Source organism: Martes martes (genome assembly GCF_963455335.1).
Source record: "Martes martes genome assembly, chromosome: 10".
In the NCBI taxonomy this organism is placed as follows: domain Eukaryota; kingdom Metazoa; phylum Chordata; class Mammalia; order Carnivora; family Mustelidae; genus Martes; species Martes martes.
This window is the reverse complement of record NC_137898.1, coordinates 13482753-13504177: the sequence shown is the minus strand read 5'-3', so window position 1 is coordinate 13504177 and position 21425 is coordinate 13482753. Positions and strand designations below refer to the sequence as shown.

Here is a 21425-nt window from a genome sequence, read left to right as displayed (position 1 = left end):
AGACAAAACCAGAAATGGAGAAAAACCATAGGAGACTCCTATTCTTAGGAAAAACCTGAAGGTTGCTGGAGGGGAGGGTGAATGGGTGATGGACATTGGGGAAAGTATGTGTTGTAAGAAGACTGAAGAATCATAGACCTAGATCCCTGAAACAAATAATACATTATATTTTAATAAAAAAATAAAAAAGAAATTTTAACTTTATCCTTCTGTCAAAATCATAAAATCTGTTTTTAGGATTAATTATTAGAACTAATTTAATTTTTTTTTTTTTTTTTTTTTTTTTTTTTTTTTTTTTAGAAGGAGAGGTTGGAGAGGAAGAGAGAGAGGAAGAAGAGAGAGAATCTTAACAGGCTCCAAGAACAACCAACATGAAGCCTGACTTGGGGCTCCATCTCACAGCCCTGAGATCATGACTTGAGCAGAAATCAAGAGTTGGATGCTTAACCAACTGAGCCACCCAGGCAACTCAGAACCAATTTAATCTTTAAAAATTGCAATTCTTGGGTGCCTGGGTGACTCAGTTGATTAAGTGTCTGCCTCTGGCTCCAGGTCCTGATACCAGAGTCCTGGGATTGTGTCCTGGGATTGGGTCCATGTTTGGCTCCCTACTCTGTGGGGTGACTGCTTCTCCCTCTGCCTCTGCCTCCCCCTCTCTCTCACTGTCTCTTATGAATAAATAAATAAAACCTTTAATTTTTTTAAATTGCAATTCTTTTTGTGATTTATTGTTCCAACTATCTGTTGCAATATAAAAAACAAAAAAAAAAAAAAAACAAAAGACCCCCAAAGCCTCGTGGCCTAAAGCAACCATGATTTATTATCTCTCATGAATCTGTGACTTAACTAGACAATCCGTCTTCATGTGCTGGAAGTTGGGCAGTAGGATGTGTGACCCAAGATAATCTTGATCACAACTGACACTTGGTGAGGCTGTCAGCTGGAATACTTTCTTTTATGCAAGTGATGTTTCCAGGTATCTAGCTTGGGTGTCCATAAATATGGTGGTCGGGTCTAACGTTTAGCACTCCAATGGAGAAAAAGAGTCAAGCCTTAGAAATTTACTGTGTAACATCACTTTTGAACATTTTATTTTATAAAGCAAGTCACAGAGCCACTGTCCATAAGAGAGGAACTGTACAAGTGTGTGAATATAGACTTAGGGATTTGTGTGGATTATTTGGTAGTAACCTACCACAACTATGGTCTTTCCAAATCTGTCTCAAGGCACTTAAATAGAACAAACATATAAAAAAATATGACACACTGTATCATTAATGTCTTAGAGTATTAAAACCCATCCGTTTTGAATTCAGAAGCATTGGCCCCAAATTCTAACTTTGCCACATACAAGGTGTGTGCTCTTGAGCAAGTCACTTACTGTCTTTAAAATTCAGTTATTTATAAAATGGGGATAATGCACACATACAAGGTGAATACAATTGTTTAACTTGAGAAAATGCATCTGATAATATGGATCAATGAAGAGCCTTAGTTTCTTTACCATAAATTACTTTAGAGCAGTCTTCTTCAAGGATATATAAATGCTTTACTTCCAAAATTTTTTCATGTACTGGGAGGATGTTATGCTAAGTGAAATAAGTTAGACACGGAAGGACAAATGCTGCATGATCTAACTTAGAAAGTAGAATAGTTGACAAGGGTTGGAGGTGGAAGAAGAAATGAGGGAAATGTTGATGCAAAGTTCTAGTTATGCAAGATGCATATGCTCTGGAGATACAAAGTAGAGCAATGTGACTATAGTTAATAGTACCATAGTGTGTACTTGCAATTTGCTAAGAAGGTAGATCTTAAGTGTTCTTATGACAGAAAGGAAGGAAGGAAGGAAGGAAATGGTAATTATGTGAGATGATAGATATATTCATTAGCTTGTCACAATTATTTCACAACGTATATATATAATTTAAACCATAAAGTTGTACTCCTTAAATATATATGATTTATGCTTGTCAATTATATCCCAATAAAGATAAAAAAAATGTCCATTGGGGATTTTATCATCTTGACATTTCACAAAACATAATGTAAGATTACTGTATTGATAGAATCTTGCTAATTATACCTGGTGAACCGTGAGTGGCAAGATCCTTTGATGCCTTAGTAACATACAGGAGTCAAAAATTAGGGGGATTATTCAATACACAAATATTCAGAGTAGAGTAGTTTCCTCAGTACATTTTCTTTAAGTTGAGTTTTAAGTAGTACTCTTTGCATTCCCATACCCTCCAATGTAAAGGACACATCACTGTGCCACAAACTGTCAGCAACTCAGAAATGTGTACAGCACTTTTGGGGACGCTTTGGACTTACCAGGGAGCATATGTCATGCTTGAGATTGTAGCTCTGAGTCATTTGCTGGATATTACAGAAGAATACCCAATTTGATTCAGTTCCAGGGAAAGAGTAGACTCTGCAACTGATCCAATGATTTTGGAGATATCTGTATTGGAAACAATGATGCTTGGGTCCTTGAAAGCTCAAATCCACATCACCACAGGGACCTTGGAGCAAAGCCAGACCTTCTGATTAAGAAATAAAATAGCTTTCCATGTTCTACTGTACCCCAGTAGAAACTAAATGCTCCTGAATGAAAAGACACCAAGTGAAAACTCAGCATCAGTTACCAATAATATGTTATAGGTTCACCAACTCACAATTTGGGGCTGGCACAATAGCAATCCATTGAAGATGGAAGTAATTCATTTATAACCTGGTTAAATTGTGTTGAAATGGCACTAACAATTTACATGAACAAGTGATCCAGGTTTTTGTATTTTTTATCTCTGCTCCACAGACTCCTGCCAATCTATGCTTTGGTTTCATGGGTTAGAGGTCCCACTGGAGAAGTTCTAAATAAAATTTGGGCCAAGTGCAAAGAAAGGCTGCCATGTTATGTAGGAATTAGTCATAAGTGGACTTGTGCCTCATTACATTCCAACTTACAAGGTTGTCCTGAAGGATGGTAGTAGGATACTTCTCATAATTCCATCCTGTGACCCAATTTCTGAATTTGTATCTCCTCTTCCTACAATATTAGGCTATTCTGAGTTACAGGTTTGGAGTTCCAGAAGGCAAATATTTCTACCAGAGTCTTAATTAGTGTTTTAACAAAATGGAATCTGTGACAACTTCACGCTTATGGACCAGAAGGCAAAGAATGAATTAGTGTGGCGACTAAGGCAGTCAGTTTTAATTAACATAAGAAATTAGGAGTGCCAATGCACAAATGGGCTGGAATACAGGAATTCACAGAGTATCTTTTGAACTTTCTTGCTCAGTGACAATGCCACTGTCAATGGGCAACTGCAAAACATATACATTAACAAGGACAAGGCAATTAGATTCTCAGTAACCATGTGGAATAAGGCTTGTGTCACTCCATTCAAGGGTAATTGGTGCAGCTAAAGTCCTGGCTGAATGGGAGGGAAATATAGAAGGGGTAGTGTTTGAACGATCATGTTAAAATGTGCAGCAAGAAAGCTTGGCAGTTGCTTACAAAACTAAGTGTACTCTTACCACATGACCCAGCAATTGTGTTCATTGGTATTTAAGCAAAGGAGCTGAGAACTTAAATCCACACAGAAACTTGCACACTGATGTTTATAGCTGCTTTATTCATAATTGTCAAAACTTGGAAGCAACTAAGATGTCATTTGGTAGGTGAATGGATCAATAAACTATGGTTTATTCAGACAGTCAAATGTTTCAGTACTAAAAGGAAATGAGCTATCAAGCCATGAAAAGACAGGAAGGAAACTTACATGATCACCAATTGAAAAAAGCCCATCTGAAAAGGCCACATACATATGATTCTAACTCTATGACACTCTAGAAAAGAATGGAGGCAGTAAAAAATTCAGCAGTTGCCAGGGGTGGGAACGGTCGAGGACAGGTGAACAAGTAAAGCACAGAAGATTTTTAGGGCAATGAAAGTACTCTGTATAATATTACAATGATGGCTATAAGTCATTGTACATTTTCCCAACCCATACAATGTACAACATCAAGAGTGAACACTAAGGAGAACTATGGACTTTGGATGATTATGATATGTTAACATAGTTATAATAAAATAAAGTCTTTAAAAAAAATGCTTAACCCTATCAATAGGGACATTTAAAGTAAAGAGCAAGGTCACTTTTTCAGGCATTTTTAAACCAAAACCCTTCAAACAAGCACCTTGTTATCTTTTACTCCGGTTCAACTATGGAAGATAATCCTATCTGGTATTTACATAGTTGATGTCCTGCAAGACCATCTAAAATTTTCAACATCACAGTGAAAGAAGATAAAGTTATGCTATTAAGTTGATTTGTTCTTCATCTCTATTATTGAAACAGCTCCTGGAAAAACAGAATGGATGGTTTTTATCTCTTTTTTATAATTCAACAATTAAACAAATAAGCATTTATAAAATATCTACTACAAACATGAAAGCAAAACCAAGAAAATATCTATTTTTTCAAGGAGATAGTGATCAGGGAACTGAGGTTCAGAGAACAAAGGTTTCAACACTTACTGGCACTGTACCATGTATAAGCTTTCATTTAAATTCCTAACTTCCAGTATTTCTTTAAAAAAAATGCACCTCATTATTGATTACTAGAATATACCTTTTCAAAAATTTTCTTGAAAGCGTTTTTTACTTCCTGATTCCTCAAGCTATAGATTAAAGGTTTTAACATGGGAATCACCACTGCATAGAATACTGAGGCAAATTTGTCTTTATCCAGTGAGTGGCTTGACTTAGGGCGTAGGTACATAAAACTGAGGGTCCCATAATATATAGTAATAGAAAACAGGTGAGAAGCACAGGTAGAAAAGGCTTTTTGTCTTCCTGCAGCAGAATGGATCTTTAAGATGGCGAAGACAATGAACACATAGGATAGGAGAACAGTGATAAGAGAACAGAACACATTGAACCCAGCAATGATGAACAACATCAGCTCTTTGACTTGGGTGTCAGAGCAGGCCAGAGCAATTAAGGGAACATCATCACAGTAGAACTGGTTGACCACATTAGAGTCACAGAAGGACATGTGGAACGTAGCCACTGCTTGTATGAGCCCCACGGTGAATGCGTAAATGTAAGAGCTAGTGACCAATTGGATGCAGAGTTTCCTGGGCATGAGAAAGATGTAGAGTAAAGGGTTGCAGATGGCCACATACCGATCATAGGCCATGACAGACAGCATGAATAATTCCCAGACTGAAAATGTGATAAAGCAGCCCACTTGAGTGGCACATGCATAAAATGGCATGCTTTTAATTTCTCGTAAAGAGTTCACAAGCGTGTTCGGAGTGATGGCAGAGGTACCATAAAAATCAACAAAAGCCAGATGACAGAGGAAAAAATACATAGGAGTGTGAAGTTGGGGACTGATTTGGATGAGCACGATCAGACCAAGATTACCCAAGACAGTAACTAAGTAAATCAATAGGAAAACACAAAAGAGAGTGGCCTGAAGCAAGGTTATCTGTGAGGCCCAAGAGGATAAACTCAGTGACTGCCGAATGATTGCCTTTTGCCATGAAATAGATGAACAATAAATGATGAACGACAAATCTACAATAAACTCCTCTAGGGGACACACTCTTAATAAACTTCACTCTGTTAGGATTAATCAATTCAATGTGAGAAGTTAGCCCTGGAGAGCCAGGGTGTTACGTTAAATTCAGCCAGAGGAGAATCTTGATAAGCGTTCTGAATTATGTGTGGATTTCGCTTATGCTTTTAGCGTGAAAGGATTTGGTCCAGGCAGAAATTCCACGATATAAAATTCACTGAGATGCTGAAGAAGAAGAAAGAGTATTTCAATTAAGTTTTTATAATCAGTAAAATGGCACAGTCTATGTTGTACTTTTCTTTAAATATAAAGAAATAAAAAGGAACGTGAAGACTGCAAGTGGCCTTGACAACATATATCAAAATGATTTCTTAAGCTGTATCTCATAAAATTATTACAATTTCATCATTTCATCAGAATATTAAGAGTTACCAAAATCAAGGTAGAAAATATAAAATGAAAGTTAAAATCAAACTATTAGTACTATTTTTAGACATCCTGTTTGGTATAATTTGCAATTTTCTTCTTTTTACTTATCTCCACTTTTTAAAAATACACATATACTATTAATACTAAGGAAAACTAAGACTGTGATTTTTCTGGCTTTGTCTTTTGGCAAAATGCACACTAGAGAATGATTTCCCAGATTGTAAAACAGCTTTCAGTGATTAGGAGACATTATTTTACCTTCTTTCTTCACGTCTCTAAATGGTCCAAAATGAATAGAATTGAAGCAGCATTTAGGACAGTTACAGGTGTCAGAACATTTCCATAAACCTACGCTGTATTCTGAATGCACGAAAGCTGGCAGAATTGAAATCATCTCCCTTCCTTTCTTCAGCACAGCGGAGGGTGAGTTAACTTGATTTTCCTTTCTCACTACATTGTCTCATGTTATTTCATACGGTCAGGACACAGACAGTCAAGACAGGTAAAATATAGCAAAATATAAAAAGCACTTTCCCCACTTAAATTTTGATTAATGTATCCATGGAAACCTTATCTTGGTTACTACTTTTATCTTTTCTCTCCCCTTCAGCACTTAAAATATATATATATATATATATATATATATATATATATTTGACAGAGAGAGAGCGAGCGAGCGCAAAAGTAGGGGAAGCTGCAGGCAGAGGTAGGAGCAGGGTCCCCACGAAGCAGCGATCCTGACATGTGGGTCAACCCCAGGACCACAGGATCAAGACCTGAGCCGAAGGCAGACACTTAACCCACTGAGCCACCCAGGCACCCCTTCCCTTCAGCACTTTCAATCAAACATCTTAGAACAGGCACCTACCCCCAATTTTTCAATCATATTTATGACTTAACCAGGTATAACCTACCTGCTTTTCCCATTAAACCAAGAAATCCCCTCACCAAGTTTACTGCCAACTTCCCTACTCCTAAATCCAAGAAAGTCCCCTTTTTTTGACAACTTGGTAGCATTAAACTCTATTGAATACACCTTCGGTTCCCAGAACAGAACAGTCTCTGAGTTTACTATGTGTCCATTTTGATTTTCTATCTTGGAGGCTCTGCTTCTATTACCTCTGCTTTAGACAACATGTTCTTCAAGCTCTCTCCAAAGACCCCCATACTTTCCCTTTTAACTTTCTTGTTGGTGATTTTGACCGATCCTAAATCCTAAATAGGCATCTATATGCTGAAGATACATATGCAAGAGTATCACATACAGAAAAGAACTTACATTAAACTTACATTAAGTCTCTGTACATTGGACCTAACGCTCAAAACCTGGAGTATATATTTTACGTCTTCAAGGAGCAGTGCCATTATCCATTCAGTTTTCCAAATCAGAGACTAATCTTTTACTTTGCTTTCCTGTTCCCTGTTGTAATATTCAATTTGCTCCCAGTATTTCGTTCATACTTGACATCCTTTTCAGATCTGTTCACTTCTATTGTTTCCTTGATCCCAATCACAATGACTTTTTGTTTTGTTTTGTTTGCAACTGACCCCTCATTTTTAATCTTGATTCCAGTCTTTCCGATATCTTTCTGTTTCTCACGTTTTAGCTTATATGAACTTTTAGAGATGTGGATGTCATTTTTATGATATAATCATTCAGTGACTTCCCATAGCTCTCAAGATGAAATTCTAAGGTCTTTAACATGGCTGAAATAACTCTAGAAAATCTAGTTCCAGCATCTCAGATCAGGCTGCTCTCTTTTGATATTCATCAAATAGTGTCACAGGTATTTCATATTTTTCCTAGGGTTTTATATCTTTCAATATTCAATAGACAGTCATTCAGTGGAACTACAAACCCCTAAGTAGTCTGTACTGCACCTGAAAGGAATCTTTGCGAAGCCAGTAACATTTAAAATTACCCAGGTATTATGAGACAATTTGTATTGTGTGTGTATGGTCCCTCAGGAAATTTTTTTTAGGGTATTACATTATTTTTAACAAACACTGAAAAGCGACATTATTATATATATTCAAAACAGGTAGTTATTTGGTATTTAGTGTTTGGGGACCAAGTTATTTCCCTTGAAATGGTAGATCACCTTCTGGGCTATTACTTAATGGAAGAATCTAAGGTAAAAGAGCATTTTAATTACCTCTTTTGGGAAGACAATTTGATTAATTGCTATTTGTGCTTTAATTGTTTGTTATATCTGCTTTAAATTTTATCACATTGGTTTCATATTAAAATTATGAATTTATTTAAAATAAATGCTCAGTTTGTGGGCCTTGGATTTAGTAGCAGCTTTTGGAAAACACTGGACAAAAATCAGTTTCCCAAGGAGCAACATCGAAAGCCTTCGTCTGATATTAATGTTTCAAACTGTTGTTATGATTGACATTTCAATTCAACAGCAAAGATGAATTTAAAAGAATGTTGATTTTCTTCTTCCATCTCTAGAAAACTGAGTGCAAACAAATCGTAGGGCACTTGATACCTTGTAATCACTCCACAGTATTGGATCAACCGCTTTATCTAAATTTGCTTTAGATGAAAACCAGTAGTGTTCACAGGGCTGGTGAGGCTGGCTGGTGTGGCTGTTCAGCCTCAGCACCAGCTATGCAGAACAGAAAACACATGAGGTATGAAGTAGTATCTCATTTTGGCTTTGATTTGCATTTTTCTGATGACTGATGATGCTGAGCACCTTTTCATATGCCTATTTTCTGTTCATGCATCTTTCCTGAAAGAATGTCTATAAAAACATTTGTCCTTTTGATAAAAAAACAAACAAGCAAACAAACAAAAACCTGTGCTGGAAATATGCTGTTATCTTAGGCAGAAGGAGGTCAGAGCAAAGAAAAGGGAAGAGAAGGAGATGAAGTCTGAGAGTTGACACGGCCACATCATTCAGAGGTTTGTGGATCAATGTAAAGCCTTTGCCTTTCATTTGAATAAAATGAGATGCACTCGAAGGTTTCTAAAATGAAGTCTTTTTTTTCCCCACTTTTGGCTTACTTTTCTTTTTAATTCCTTAAAACTTCGTTATGATTCTAAAATCAAAATGCATAACAAAATATATTCAAAAGAAGACTGTCTTCCGTACCTGTCAGGACCCACTTCATCCCCTGCCTTCCCTGTAGGGAACGACTTTTGTTCATTTCTACGTGTCCTCTTAATGTGTTTTCTTTTTTAAAAATCAGATGTAATAAAATACACGTACATATATTTTTTACATATTTTTTTTTCTTCTTTCTTTCTTTGAAAGAAAGAGAGGGATGAGAAAAGCAGAGGGAGAGAGAGAGAGAATCTTAAGCAGGCTCCATGCTCAGGACGGAACCCCACAGGGGTCTGGATCTCACAACCCTGATATCATGACCTGAGTTGAAAATCAAGAGAAGGCATTTCAGAGCGCCACCCGTGCGCTCCACATGTACATCTCTTTAATCATCCTTTTTTCTTGTTTTATGTGAAGTATCCTTTTTTCTTTTTCTTTTTTGCTTTCTTTCACATCGAATTTTTCTTTTTTCCTTTTTAATATCTTTCTGATTTAATATTATATTCTGATACTCGTCATGTAGCACACTTGAAATCGTCCCCATTTCTAGAACAGCTGTGCTTACCACGGGGCTTTTGGGTGTCAATATGTTACTAATATAAATAATATTCCAGCAAATAACTTTGCACATGTGTTATTTTGCATTTTGTGCTAGTATTTATTGGGATAGTTTCTAAGAAGTGGGTTTGTTGGCTATTGTAATTTTACTAGGTATTGCTACATATCCCTACGTAGGCATTACATGATTTTTCTATCAGCAGTGTATTATGGTATTTATTTCCCCTCATGTAGTCAAATTTTTGTGTTTTGAAATCCTCATGAGAATTGGTATCTCTCAGTGTTTTATATTTAACTTGGAAAAGACTATTGACTCGATGGTATTTCCCTTCCTCCTTTATATACAAACTTGGCTTTTTTGACCTCTAAGCCTCTACTAGGAAAAAAAATATACATTTTTAGTGAAATGATACTTTTAATAATTTTTGGCTGAATGAATCAATGAAAGAAAGCGAGATGGAGATCAATGAATTAGCTGTCATTTATAAATAAGAAATGAGATCCAAAGAATTTAGATCACATAAATAAGCCTTGGAGAACAAATTGGACTTTTGGAATGTTTCAGCATTCAACAGAATGTCTGAAAAAGTATTATGTTATCAAAAAATATTTATAAAATGAGCATTAAAGAAATAAAAGGATCACTTCTCAGCCTTTTGGCTATGATCAAGGGTAAAGAAATTAAATTTGTTAGTTCCTTTTTACACTGCTGGGAATTGTGTCTTCAAACAAAGGGTCTTATTGTAAAACATTCTTGAATTTTATTTCACAATTGGCTTTCTTCTTTATAGATCACCAGCATGAGCTTCTAGTAGCATGATGAACTGTTGAGAAAACTAGTTCTTGGAGTACCTGGCATTGATGATGCCAGCCCAGTAGAATCTGCCTGCTTCTAACATTGAGGTGACCGGAAATCTGTGTTTCAAATGTTTGCTCTCAGTGTCAGGGTTTACTCCAGGTATGGATCATAAAGTTAGTAACAAAATGCAGTGACTTTAAGAATTGTTATACAAAATTTTGATTTAAAGTTTTCTTATTTTTTTAAAGATTTTATTTATTTATTTGAGAGAGAGAGAGCATGAACGAGAGAGAGAAACAGAGAGAGAGAGAGAGAGAGAGAGAGCACAAGCAGGGAGAGGAGCAGAGGGAGAGGGAGAGAGAAGCAGACTCCCTGCTAAGCAGGGAGCCTGATCTGGGGCTCCATCCCAGGAATCGTGATCTGAGCTGAGGGCAGACTTAACGACTGAGCCACCCAGGTCTTCCTAATTTAAAGTTTCCTATAAAAGACATGGTATACTGTTTTATTTTGTAACAAGTGAAAATACAATTTTAGTAATAAGTCCTTATATAACAAAAGTTCATTTTGTTAAATTAAGTTTTATTGAAGATGAATGGGTAGTTTCATTTATTTATTTTCTTAAGGAAGATATAAGTATTATTTATAAAAGTTATAGAATAACATAGCAAATAAAACTTGTATTGTTTATATGAAGTTACAGTTTTTTAAAGATAACAAAGAATTTGAGGACACCAAAATGAAAAATGTTTAAAATATACTAATCAACTAAAACATTAAATCTTTTTTAAAAGATTTATTTTTTTTTTTTATTTTAGAGGGGGGAGGGGCAGAGGGAGATGGAGAGGGACTATCAAGCAGACTCCCTACTGAGTACAGAACCTCACGTGGAGCTCAATCTAGGGACCCTAAGATCGTGACCTGAGCCAAAATCAAGAGTCGACACTTAACCCATTGAACCACGCAGGGACCCCAAACATTAAATTTGAATAATAAGTGCTGAGGAACATTTTTTATTTTAACTTTTTATTTTGACATAATTTCACAATTATGGAAGCTAACATTTTACAAGGACTTCCTCTACACCCTTCACCTAGATTCCTCAGACGTTAACATTTTATCACATTCTTTTATCCTGAACTGTTTAATAATCGGTCAGAGACATAATGCTTCCTTATTCTCATATACTCAACAGTGTATATTTACTAAAAACAGGGGAGTTCTTAAATGACCACAGTACTATTACAAAAATCCACAAATTAATATTGGTGCAGCACTATTACTTAATCCACAGACCTTATTCTGCTCTGATGGACTTGTCTCATTTGGTAAAATTTAAGCTTGCTCTTTTAGTCTTCTTTTAGGTGTTCTACCAGTTTTTGATGCCATTGTCCATGTGAGGTCACTAGAACCAACTCTTTTTTGATTCGTCTTACTGTGAGTGTGTGTGTCTTTTATAGATAATATTAATAACTTGGGTGAGCTCAGTGGTGGGTATTAAGGAGGGCACATAATGCATGGAGCACTGGGTGTGGTGCATAAACAATGAATTATGGATCACTGAAAAAAATTAAATTAAATTAAAAAAAAAGATTAAAAAGAAAAGCTCCTTTAGGATCTAAAGTAGGCATGGTTTTTACCAAGGTCAAGTTCATGAATTGGAGTGTTCAAGTCAAAACTCCTCTATGGAAAAGAGACTGATTTTAAATGATCTATGGAACAATTTAACCTCTATTTGCAATTGAATTTATTTTATTTTCATGTCTTTCAATATTTTCAAGAGTTAGAATTCTCACAATAATAGAAAATAAAATCAGAAAATTAATGTATCCTGTGTTTTGATATGAATTTGTTTACTATTATAACATTTGAAAGCATATTACTAATGGTAAGCTAATGTAGAAATCTTGATGACTGTTTTTTTGATGTTGTTTCTTTGTTTTTGTTTTTTTGCATCCCAACTCTGAGGGCTTTCGGTTAGATGATAGATCATTTATTTTATACTAGAAGACACCTTTTCCATAATTCTTTTCAAAGCATTTTTGACTTCCTGGTTCCTCAGGCTGTAAATTAAAGGATTCAGCATGGGGATTACCACAATATAGAAAACAGAAGCTATCTTGTCGGTATCCAGAGAATGGCTTGTTTTTGGCTGCATATACATGAAGATGATAGTGCCATAAAATATAGTGATGGAAGTCAAGTGGGAGGCACAAGTAGAGAATGCCTTTTGCCTGCCTTCAGCTGAATTAATCCTCAGAATGGCAAATAGAATGAATATGTAGGAGATGAGGACAATAAGAAGAGAGAAGAGGGTATTGAAACCAGCAAGTGTGAATAATACCAGTTCTTTGATATCTTTGTAATGGGTTTTATGGCAGGCCAGACCAACCAGGGGAACGTCATCACAGTAGAAGTGATTTATTATATTTGAATCACAAAAAGATAAGTGGAATGTAAGGACTGTCTGTAGGAGTCCAACAGAAAAGCCATACATGTATGTACTAACCACCATTTGAATACAGACCCTTCTGTTTATGGTAATGGTATAGAGTAAAGGGTTGCAAATGGCGACATATCTATCATATGCCATGACTGAGAGCATATACACTTCACAAACCACGAACATGATAAAGCAACACAATTGGGTGGCACAAGCAGGTAAGGATATTCTCTTAATGTCTTGGAAGAAGTTCACCAGGGTGTTAGGGGTGACAGAGGAGGTATAGCAAAAATCCACAAAAGCTAGGTTGCTGAGGAAAAAATACATAGGTGTGTGAAGCTGAGAACTGATATGAATTAGCATAATTAACCCAAGATTACCTATGACACTAATTATGTAGATCACTAGAAAGATCCCAAAAAGTAGGGCTTGAAGCTCCAGACTTTGTGTGAGTCCCAAGAGGATGAATTCAGTTATTTCTGAATTATTGCCCTCGGCCATGGAAGATGTGTAGAACCATTTCATGTCATTCTCTTTAGAATATCCATGCTGGATGATCTTCCACTTCTTGGATTAAGAATTTAACTCACACTTATTTTACGGTGACCATATTGGAAAGATAATCCTCACTGGTCCTATGGGCCATTTTTGGGTTTCATTATTGCCTGCTTTTGATTTGAAGGGATTTGCTTCAGGCAGAAATTCCAACATGCTCAGTGGTCTGGGGGATTGATGAAGAAAACAGAATGTCTTGAATTAAATGTGGAATCTCATATATAAAATGAAAACCCAGTATTACAACAATAGCAGGAATAATATTTTAGTGATAAAAGAGATAGGGGCACATTTCAGTAATATATTAAGATTAAATACTGAGCAAACCAACTCAATCGAGAATTAAAACAATCATGATCATCACTAGACATTATCAGTGTGCTAGCCATGCACTAAAAGAAGGGGTAAAAATATTATTTATGAAGTACATGATATTGTATTATGGCATCCAAACCAGTAACTTCAGTGGAGAGGTATTACATTTGTTATGATTGTGGAAGTCTTCAGCTAAAAGTCAATATAATGAAAACGATGCTATAATAAGAATGTAACTTCAAAGAAATGTGAAAATAAGGGCACCTGGGTGGCTCGGTCAGTTCAGCATCTGCCTTTGGCTCTGGTCAGGATCCCAGGGAATGAGTCCTGTGTCATTATCCCTGTTCAACAGGGAGTTGCTTTTCCTTCTCCCTCTGCTGCTTTCTCTTTCTCAACATTTCTATTTCTATCTCTATCTCTCACTCTCAAATAAAATAAATAAAATCTTTTAAAAAACAAATTAGAAGCACCTGGGTGGCTCAGTGGGTTAAACCTCTGCCTTCGGCTCGGGTCATGATCTCAGGGTCCTGGGAACAAGCCCCGCATCGGGATCTCTGCTCAGTGGGGAGTCTGTTTCCCCCTCTCTCTCTTTGCCTGCCTCTCTGCCTACTTATGATCTATCTGTCAAATAACTAAATAAAATCTTTAAAAAAAATAAAAATAAAAAACAAATTAAAAAAAACAAAAACACAAATAAGTGTGAAAATACAATTTTTAAGATTCTATTTAAAGTAATAAACACCTAGAGTTTAATTTAATATTTAACTTAACAAACTCTTGACCTTATATGTTCCTGTTGTTTATGTTCAAGCTGAGTAAACTCATAGTTTCACATTATGTATTACTGGAATGGTATTTAGGAAAGAAGAAAATTTTTATAAGTTAATTCAACAATGTAATATATGTTGGGTAACCCTAAGTATATCTACTAAATACACTTGCAAGAACAGCCTAGACATTTCTTAAAATAAAGTGTAATGGATAGTTATTTATCGTTACAGATAGTAAACTATATTATAAACTGCAGAATCTAAAACAAAATGGGAATCTGTGTCAGGACAGTGAATGTTTATCACAAAAAAAAGTGCTGATTTGTAGCATCTGTTGATTTTCTGATTTCTATGGTGCAAATATTCCCACTGTCACTGATTTCAGGCTACAAACTTAAAGCCACTGAACATGGAATTGAGATAAATACAGTTTTTATCTTTTACAAAATATTAGGAGAGATACTGGTGGTACTTCTATACAAAAGTAGGTTAGTATTATAAGCAAAATCATATAAAATATTATTTAATAAAATACATGCATATTTATATTATACCATATGCTAGAGAAACACTTAGAATCAATAATGAGTCTCTCTTTACAATGTATTTGTATCTATAACTATAAATATCTCTCAATAGACTGATTAATTTCAAAAAGAAAAAGTTCATTTTATAAAATATGAAAGGATTAGCTAACAATAAGTTGTTCACTAAATTGATCAAATTAAAAGAATGGTAATACCCAGGGTTGCTAAAGGTGTAGGAAAACAAAAACAACCTTGCACATCCAAAGAAGGTGAAATTTGTCTTCATCTTTCTGGAAGACGATATACTAGTAAGCATCAAAATTGTTTAAATTAGTCCTGCCATTAATACAATGGTTTTAACGCTAAGCAATTAGAGAAATGATAAAAGCATGCAAGTATATGAATGGTTTCATTTTTACCTACCACAAACTGAAAGTTGTCTATATATACTCTGAAATTTGTTCATTTATTGACCATCTCAGTAAAACATTAAGTAGTCATTCAAATGCTGAAATAAGTCTACATTTATTGATATTAAAAAATGTTCACAATATAGCAGGTTGAAAAGAGCAGCATGCTACACAGGTTATTTGGTGATAAATGATTTCTATATATGCACATCACATTATGTCCTATAGATCATTTATACACAGAGGGAAAATACACAAACCATGTATGCCACAATGTTAACAGTAGTTGTGTCTATGAGGTGGTATTGTGGCTTTTCCTCCTTACTCATTGTAATCATCCTTTACATTTTGTATTAACTCTACTTCAACAAGCTTGATTTCAATTTCACTTTTTAAAGATTCATTTATTTGACAGAGAGAGAAAGAGAGCATAAGCAGGGGGAACAGCAGAGGCAGAGGGAGAAGTGGGCTCCCCACTGAGCAGGGAGCCGAATGCAGGACTGGATCCCAGGACCCTGGGATCATGACCTGAGCCGAAGGTAGAAACTTAACCATCTGAGCCACCCAGGCTCCCTTGATTTCAATCTGAGATGTACATTTCTATGTTACCGTGCATTCCACATCTATGAATACTGATAACTTAATTTTCCACATTGGTTATTCTTATAATTTGTGTTTACCTGGTGCCCATATGGGTGTTTGAAGTGTTCTTAATCATTACCACTAAAAATGACTTCATAATCCCCACATTTTGGGGGGCAATATTTCACTGTAATATGTTGCAAAGGTGGACTAATTTGTTAAAAAATTAAAAACAGGGGCATCTGGGTGGCTCAGTGGGTTAAGCCTCTGCCTTCAGCTCAGGTCATGATCCCAGGGTCCTGGGATCAAGCCCCACATCGGGCTCTCTGCTCAGCAGGGAGCCTGCTTCTCCCCCTCTCTCTGCCTGCCTCTCTGCCTACTTGTGATCTCTCTCTCTGTCAAATAAATAAATAAATAAATAATCTTAAAATAAAAATTAAAAACAATTCTCCTCAAAGAGGACAAAACCCATTTACAAAATCATCAAATTTGAAGTGAAAATCATGACAACTGTTTTTCTCTTGTATTAAAATTGTGTGTCAAATCTCCACATTTAATTGGAAGTTCTTAAATCTTACCTTGGGTGGTTTCCTAAATGGTCAACATTTTAGAATTAAGAGTAAGAAATCTAAAAATTGTCAATTTAAAAAGTCTTTTACTCTGAAATATTTTTATTTTAATCCATTGCTTTTTTAAATCCTAAAACAATAGATTCATCAGATGATATTGTTTTCACCCACTTATTGCTGAGGAAACTGAGGAACAATTTGTAAGTGGAGTAAATTGTGTTCTGATTCAGCCAATGTGAGACCCAGGCTTTTAGACTCCAAGGAATCTGTGCTTTTTAATGGCACAGCTGAGGCACAGAGAATGCACCAGCCACCAAGACAGGAGATTGCGAATTCAAGGATATCAATAATAAACTTCGGGTATATAGCATACAGACTCACAACCTGCTGCAGGAGTTCTGTCAGAAAACAGGGAGCCACGGAAATGTTCAAATAGTAGGTAAATGTGTTTAAAGAAAAGAGAAGGAAAGAAACTGTTGAGAATCCTAAGTCGTCAGAGCAGCCAGCCTGTGTCTCTATGATCTGTCAAAGTAAGATCAAAAGCGCACACTGACCTAAGGAAAGTTTAAATGTGATCTTCTCTCTCTGGCTATTAATAACATCTTAGTCTTTTCTGTCATTAAGCATTTAAATGACCCCTAGATTGAAAAAAAAATTATTAGTAAGCATGAGTTGCAAACTCAAAACCATTTTCCATGTAATTTAAAATTGTAAAATGATCATTGGATTTATTTGAAACATATACATACATATCTATATCCACTTATGTATATCTATGTATAGATAAATCATCTTATCTATAAATATGAATGTACATCTATTTATCTATATCACAGTTATCAATTGTGTATGGTAATACTTACTTATAAGTTGCTCTCTCAAGTTCGTCAGTACACCTGGAACTAGAACTCAGGTCTTTAGGCTCATAGAAAGACGGAACATGATCTACAAGTACCCATTTACTGTTACCCCTTTCATATTGTTTAATCTTTAAGAAGACTCCAAAACAAACACTATATGTCCTCATTTAATTGAGAAACTGGTGAAAGCCCACACATAGGCTGCATTGTCCAATGGGTTCATTGTGTTTTAAGCTAGACTTTGATTAATAAGGATCAACTTACCCAAGGTTTGCCCAGTATAACTCATATGATTCTTGATACTGGCAAAATGTTCTATAATGTTTCCATTGTTTTGAGTTAATTTATTTGGAATGGATGATGCCCTTGGGATGCAATCCCTGAATTACCTTATTATTTTTTAAAATTTTAGATAATTGGAAAAAATATATGTGATCTCATAGGCTTAAAAAAAATCAGTTTACTGAAGAGTCTTTTGGGACCAAGCCAGACTTTCAGGTCAGTAGAAAGTTGTGTTGAAACAGTCAGATAGTTAAGTTAGGACATATTATTATTCTCTTTAATAAAGGCAGCTAGTTAAATTATAGTATGGAACGGTTTTGTATTATCATATATTTTTAAGAAATTAGCATGTTACGAAAATAATATTTACAGTACTCATCTTTGCTTTTCACATGGGATATTGTTAATGTAGCCAGATAATTCTGAACTGGGAATTTTGGAAGGTGGGATCAGAACTTTTGTCCATGTTCTGCCTGGAACTAGTTATATACCAAATTAATGGTTTTTTATGCATTTTTTACTTGAGAATTGGGAAAATCAGTTATTTCCTGTGGAACAAAAATTAATTATTTTTAATACACTTTCCATTTAAAATAAGAGAATGGGTATAAATTGTTATGGTTATTTTTACATCCAGAATCTCATTCTAAGTGAAAATATTTTGAAAATTTCATTATATAGTGAGCAGATATACAGAAATCACATTAAAAAATAGACATTCTGACAGTTTTTTAAGAGGAAAAACCAGACCATGAAGAGAAGCCTATTCATACTTATTCAAGTCACGTCCTCAATTTCATGAACATTTTAAAAACCTGGTTTCTACTGATGATAATTTTCTTCAGGGCATCTTTCACTTCCTTGTTCCTGAGGCTGTAGATTAAGGGGTTCAACATGGGAATGATCACTGTGTAGAAGACGGAGGCCATTTTGTCTGTGTCCAGGGAATGGTTTGAGCTTGGCTGTAAGTACATAAAGATGAGGGTCCCATAGAATATGGTGACTGCTAGCACGTGAGAGCCACATGTGGAAAAAGCCTTGCGCCTGCCCTCAGCTGAACGCATCCTCAGGATGGCAGAAATAATAAACATGTAGGAGACAAAGACAACCAGAAGGGAAGAAATGAACATGATCCCAGCACAGGCAAAGATCCAAAGCTGTTTGGAGTGAGTGTCTGACCAGGTTAGCCTGAGGAGAGGCATGTCATCACAATAGAAATGATTGATGATATTGGAGTGACAGTAGGAGAGACGAAAGGTGAGGATGGTATGAAACAGTGCCATCAGGAAGCTATAGCTGTAGGGGACAGCCACAAGCTGAATGCAGATTCCTGGGGACATTACAACCATGTAGAGGAGAGGGTTACAAATGGCCACATAGCGGTCATAGGCCATGGACGCCAGCAGCAAGCACTCAGCGGTCATGAAGGCTAGAAAACAGCCTAACTGAGCAGCACATGCATTGAAGGAGATAACATTTTGTTTGTATACGAAGTTTCCAAGCATTTTGGGTGTAATGACAGAAGAGTAACAGAAATCGACAAAAGCTAGGTTGCTAAGAAAGAAGTACATGGGTGTGTTGAGTCTTGAGTCTGTTCTAATGACTAAGATCAAACCTAGGTTGCCTACTACTGTGAAAAGGTAGATAGATAAGAAAACTACAAAGAGTGGCATCTTCAACTCCTGTTCATCTGTGAGGCCCATGAGAATAAATTCTGTCACCTGGGTGCAGTTTCTCTGGGCCATGTGTCTTTCGTGTACCTGGATGAAAAGAAGAAAATCAGATCTAGTTTAATTAAATTAAGTGTAATGTTTAGTTCCCTCCCCTCCCCCACTGGAAGCTCCCAGAACCGAGTCCTCCTAGGTCTTTATGGAAACTTCACTAAGGAGCCAATGACTGAGTCATTGGCCATTGGCTGATTCAGCTTCCAGTCCCCCACTCTAGGGTGGGGTCCAAAAGTTATGTCATTAACATAACAAGACACGTTTCACCTTCATGTCTCTGTAGCATTTTCTGGAACTGTGAATGAAGACCAAATATATCAGAGAAATAAATATCTCTTATAAGTCATTGTATCACAGTGTTACAAAAGATAGGAGATTACACAGTTTCAATCATGGGAAAGCAATGACTAATAACTGTGTTCTTTTTCAAAACACTCAAACTTCCTTGGCTTGTTTGCTGAAATTCAAAATACAGACAATCTTCGGAAGGAATAAATGTAAATTTTCTATTGGGGCTAATTTAATTTATTACATCTCTGAGAAAGAAGATGCACTGGAGTTTCCAGCTCATTTAGCATTTTTATAATGAACGATTTCTCTTCTAATGACAGATAACTTTTGGAAGATGGCATTTTATTGGGATTGAAGCCAAGAAGAATAGTAGAAAGAACCCTGATACAATTGGGGTACCTGTATTTGAATTTGGCTTTGTTACTCTCTAGTCACATAAGCTTTAGGGTGGCAAAAATTCAATTTGTTCCTCATTTTCTTAATCTATAAATGATCCTAATTTATTTCTAAAAGGATTGTAAATATTAAGAGGAAGTTATTTATTCCCACTGCAGGACAGAGAAGAATACATTTTAAAATAGAAAATATTGGACACCTGAGAGGCTCAGTTGGTTAAGTGTCTGCCTTTGGTTCAGGTCATGATCCTAGGGAGCTAGGATGAAGCTTGGCATTGGGCTCCCTGCTCAGCAGGGAGTCTGCTTCTACATCTCTCTCTATGTGCCTTCTCTCTCTCTTTCACCTTCTCTCAAATAAATAAACAAATTCTTAAAAAAACAAAATAGAAAATATCGTGTTAAAAAATTGTTCCCCTGATACATTAAAAGGTAGATGTGCAGAGAAGACAGTGTAATCACTTTGAAAATTCACTGGCAACAAGGTAGACAGTGCTTATGGATCAGGGTACAATACCTCCAGGTCTTAAAACACAGAGGTTATTGAATAAGAAAAATAGAAAAATCCTTAACTGTTAGATGCAGATAGCCATAAAGTTTTATGTGCAATATGTCTTTTAAATTAAAGGTGGAGAAGAGTGCCTTAAAATTTTAGATCTTTAAATGTAGTTCTAGCAAAGCATAATTACCAAAAGAGAAATATGTAGCATAATTAATATATTTTGTTATGTCAGGAAACAGATGAAAGAATACATCATGAGAAGGTAGACATTCTTCATAAAGCATAAATATGGAAATCAAAAATACATTTTTAAAGTGTGTGTGTGTAGTGTTTATACCACTTTCTATGGGACGAAGACAATCTCTTAGATGATATTGATCGTAGTTGCCAATCACCATTACACGAAATGAGTAGGTTGTTAAAGCTTTTAAAAGCCTGACTAGTGATCCTACAAATATATAAATTCAGTTCTGAAGTAATTAAGCAACTATTTGATTGGGGATATTGTTTTCAAATCCCAAGATGCTGAATAAAGCTTTACTGTGTGGCAGTTGTAAGAACTTCAGTATCCCATTTTATCTTAAAGGGAGGGTATGCATATCTATGGAAATATCTTGGAAGGCCCATTATATATGATGTCTTACCATCTAACTCATGATATTTTATATTCAAATTCCACTCCCATGTCTTCCCTCTGTTACAGCAAACACACATAATTTAATAGAATGATTATGTTGCAGTCCTGAATTACAACATGCCCCTGTAGGTTTCCT

At 35.7% G+C, this 21425-nt stretch overlaps 3 protein-coding genes across 3 annotated transcripts; all 3 read right to left on the bottom strand.

Annotated features, from left to right (window-relative positions):
• Positions 1–4613: 4613 nt before the first annotated feature.
• Positions 4614–5553, bottom strand: LOC308351096 (olfactory receptor 5AL1-like; the record flags this gene model as incomplete). Its single annotated transcript, XM_080816575.1, is given in 2 exon segments — positions 4614–5493; positions 5495–5553. Coding segments are annotated over 2 exon segments (939 nt in total).
• Positions 5554–12423: 6870 nt separating this feature from the next.
• LOC308351058 (olfactory receptor 5AL1-like) lies at positions 12424–13374 on the bottom strand (the record flags this gene model as incomplete). The annotated part of the gene is made up of 1 exon (XM_080816541.1): positions 12424–13374. The coding sequence occupies one exon, from the start codon at positions 13372–13374 to the stop codon at positions 12424–12426; it is 951 nt and encodes a 316-aa protein (XP_080672667.1).
• Positions 13375–18525: 5151 nt separating this feature from the next.
• On the bottom strand, positions 18526–19488 carry LOC308350693 (olfactory receptor 8U9; the record flags this gene model as incomplete). Its single annotated transcript, XM_080816203.1, has 1 exon — positions 18526–19488. One exon carries the CDS (start codon positions 19486–19488, stop codon positions 18526–18528), a length of 963 nt encoding a protein of 320 aa, XP_080672329.1.
• Positions 19489–21425: the final 1937 nt, after the last annotated feature.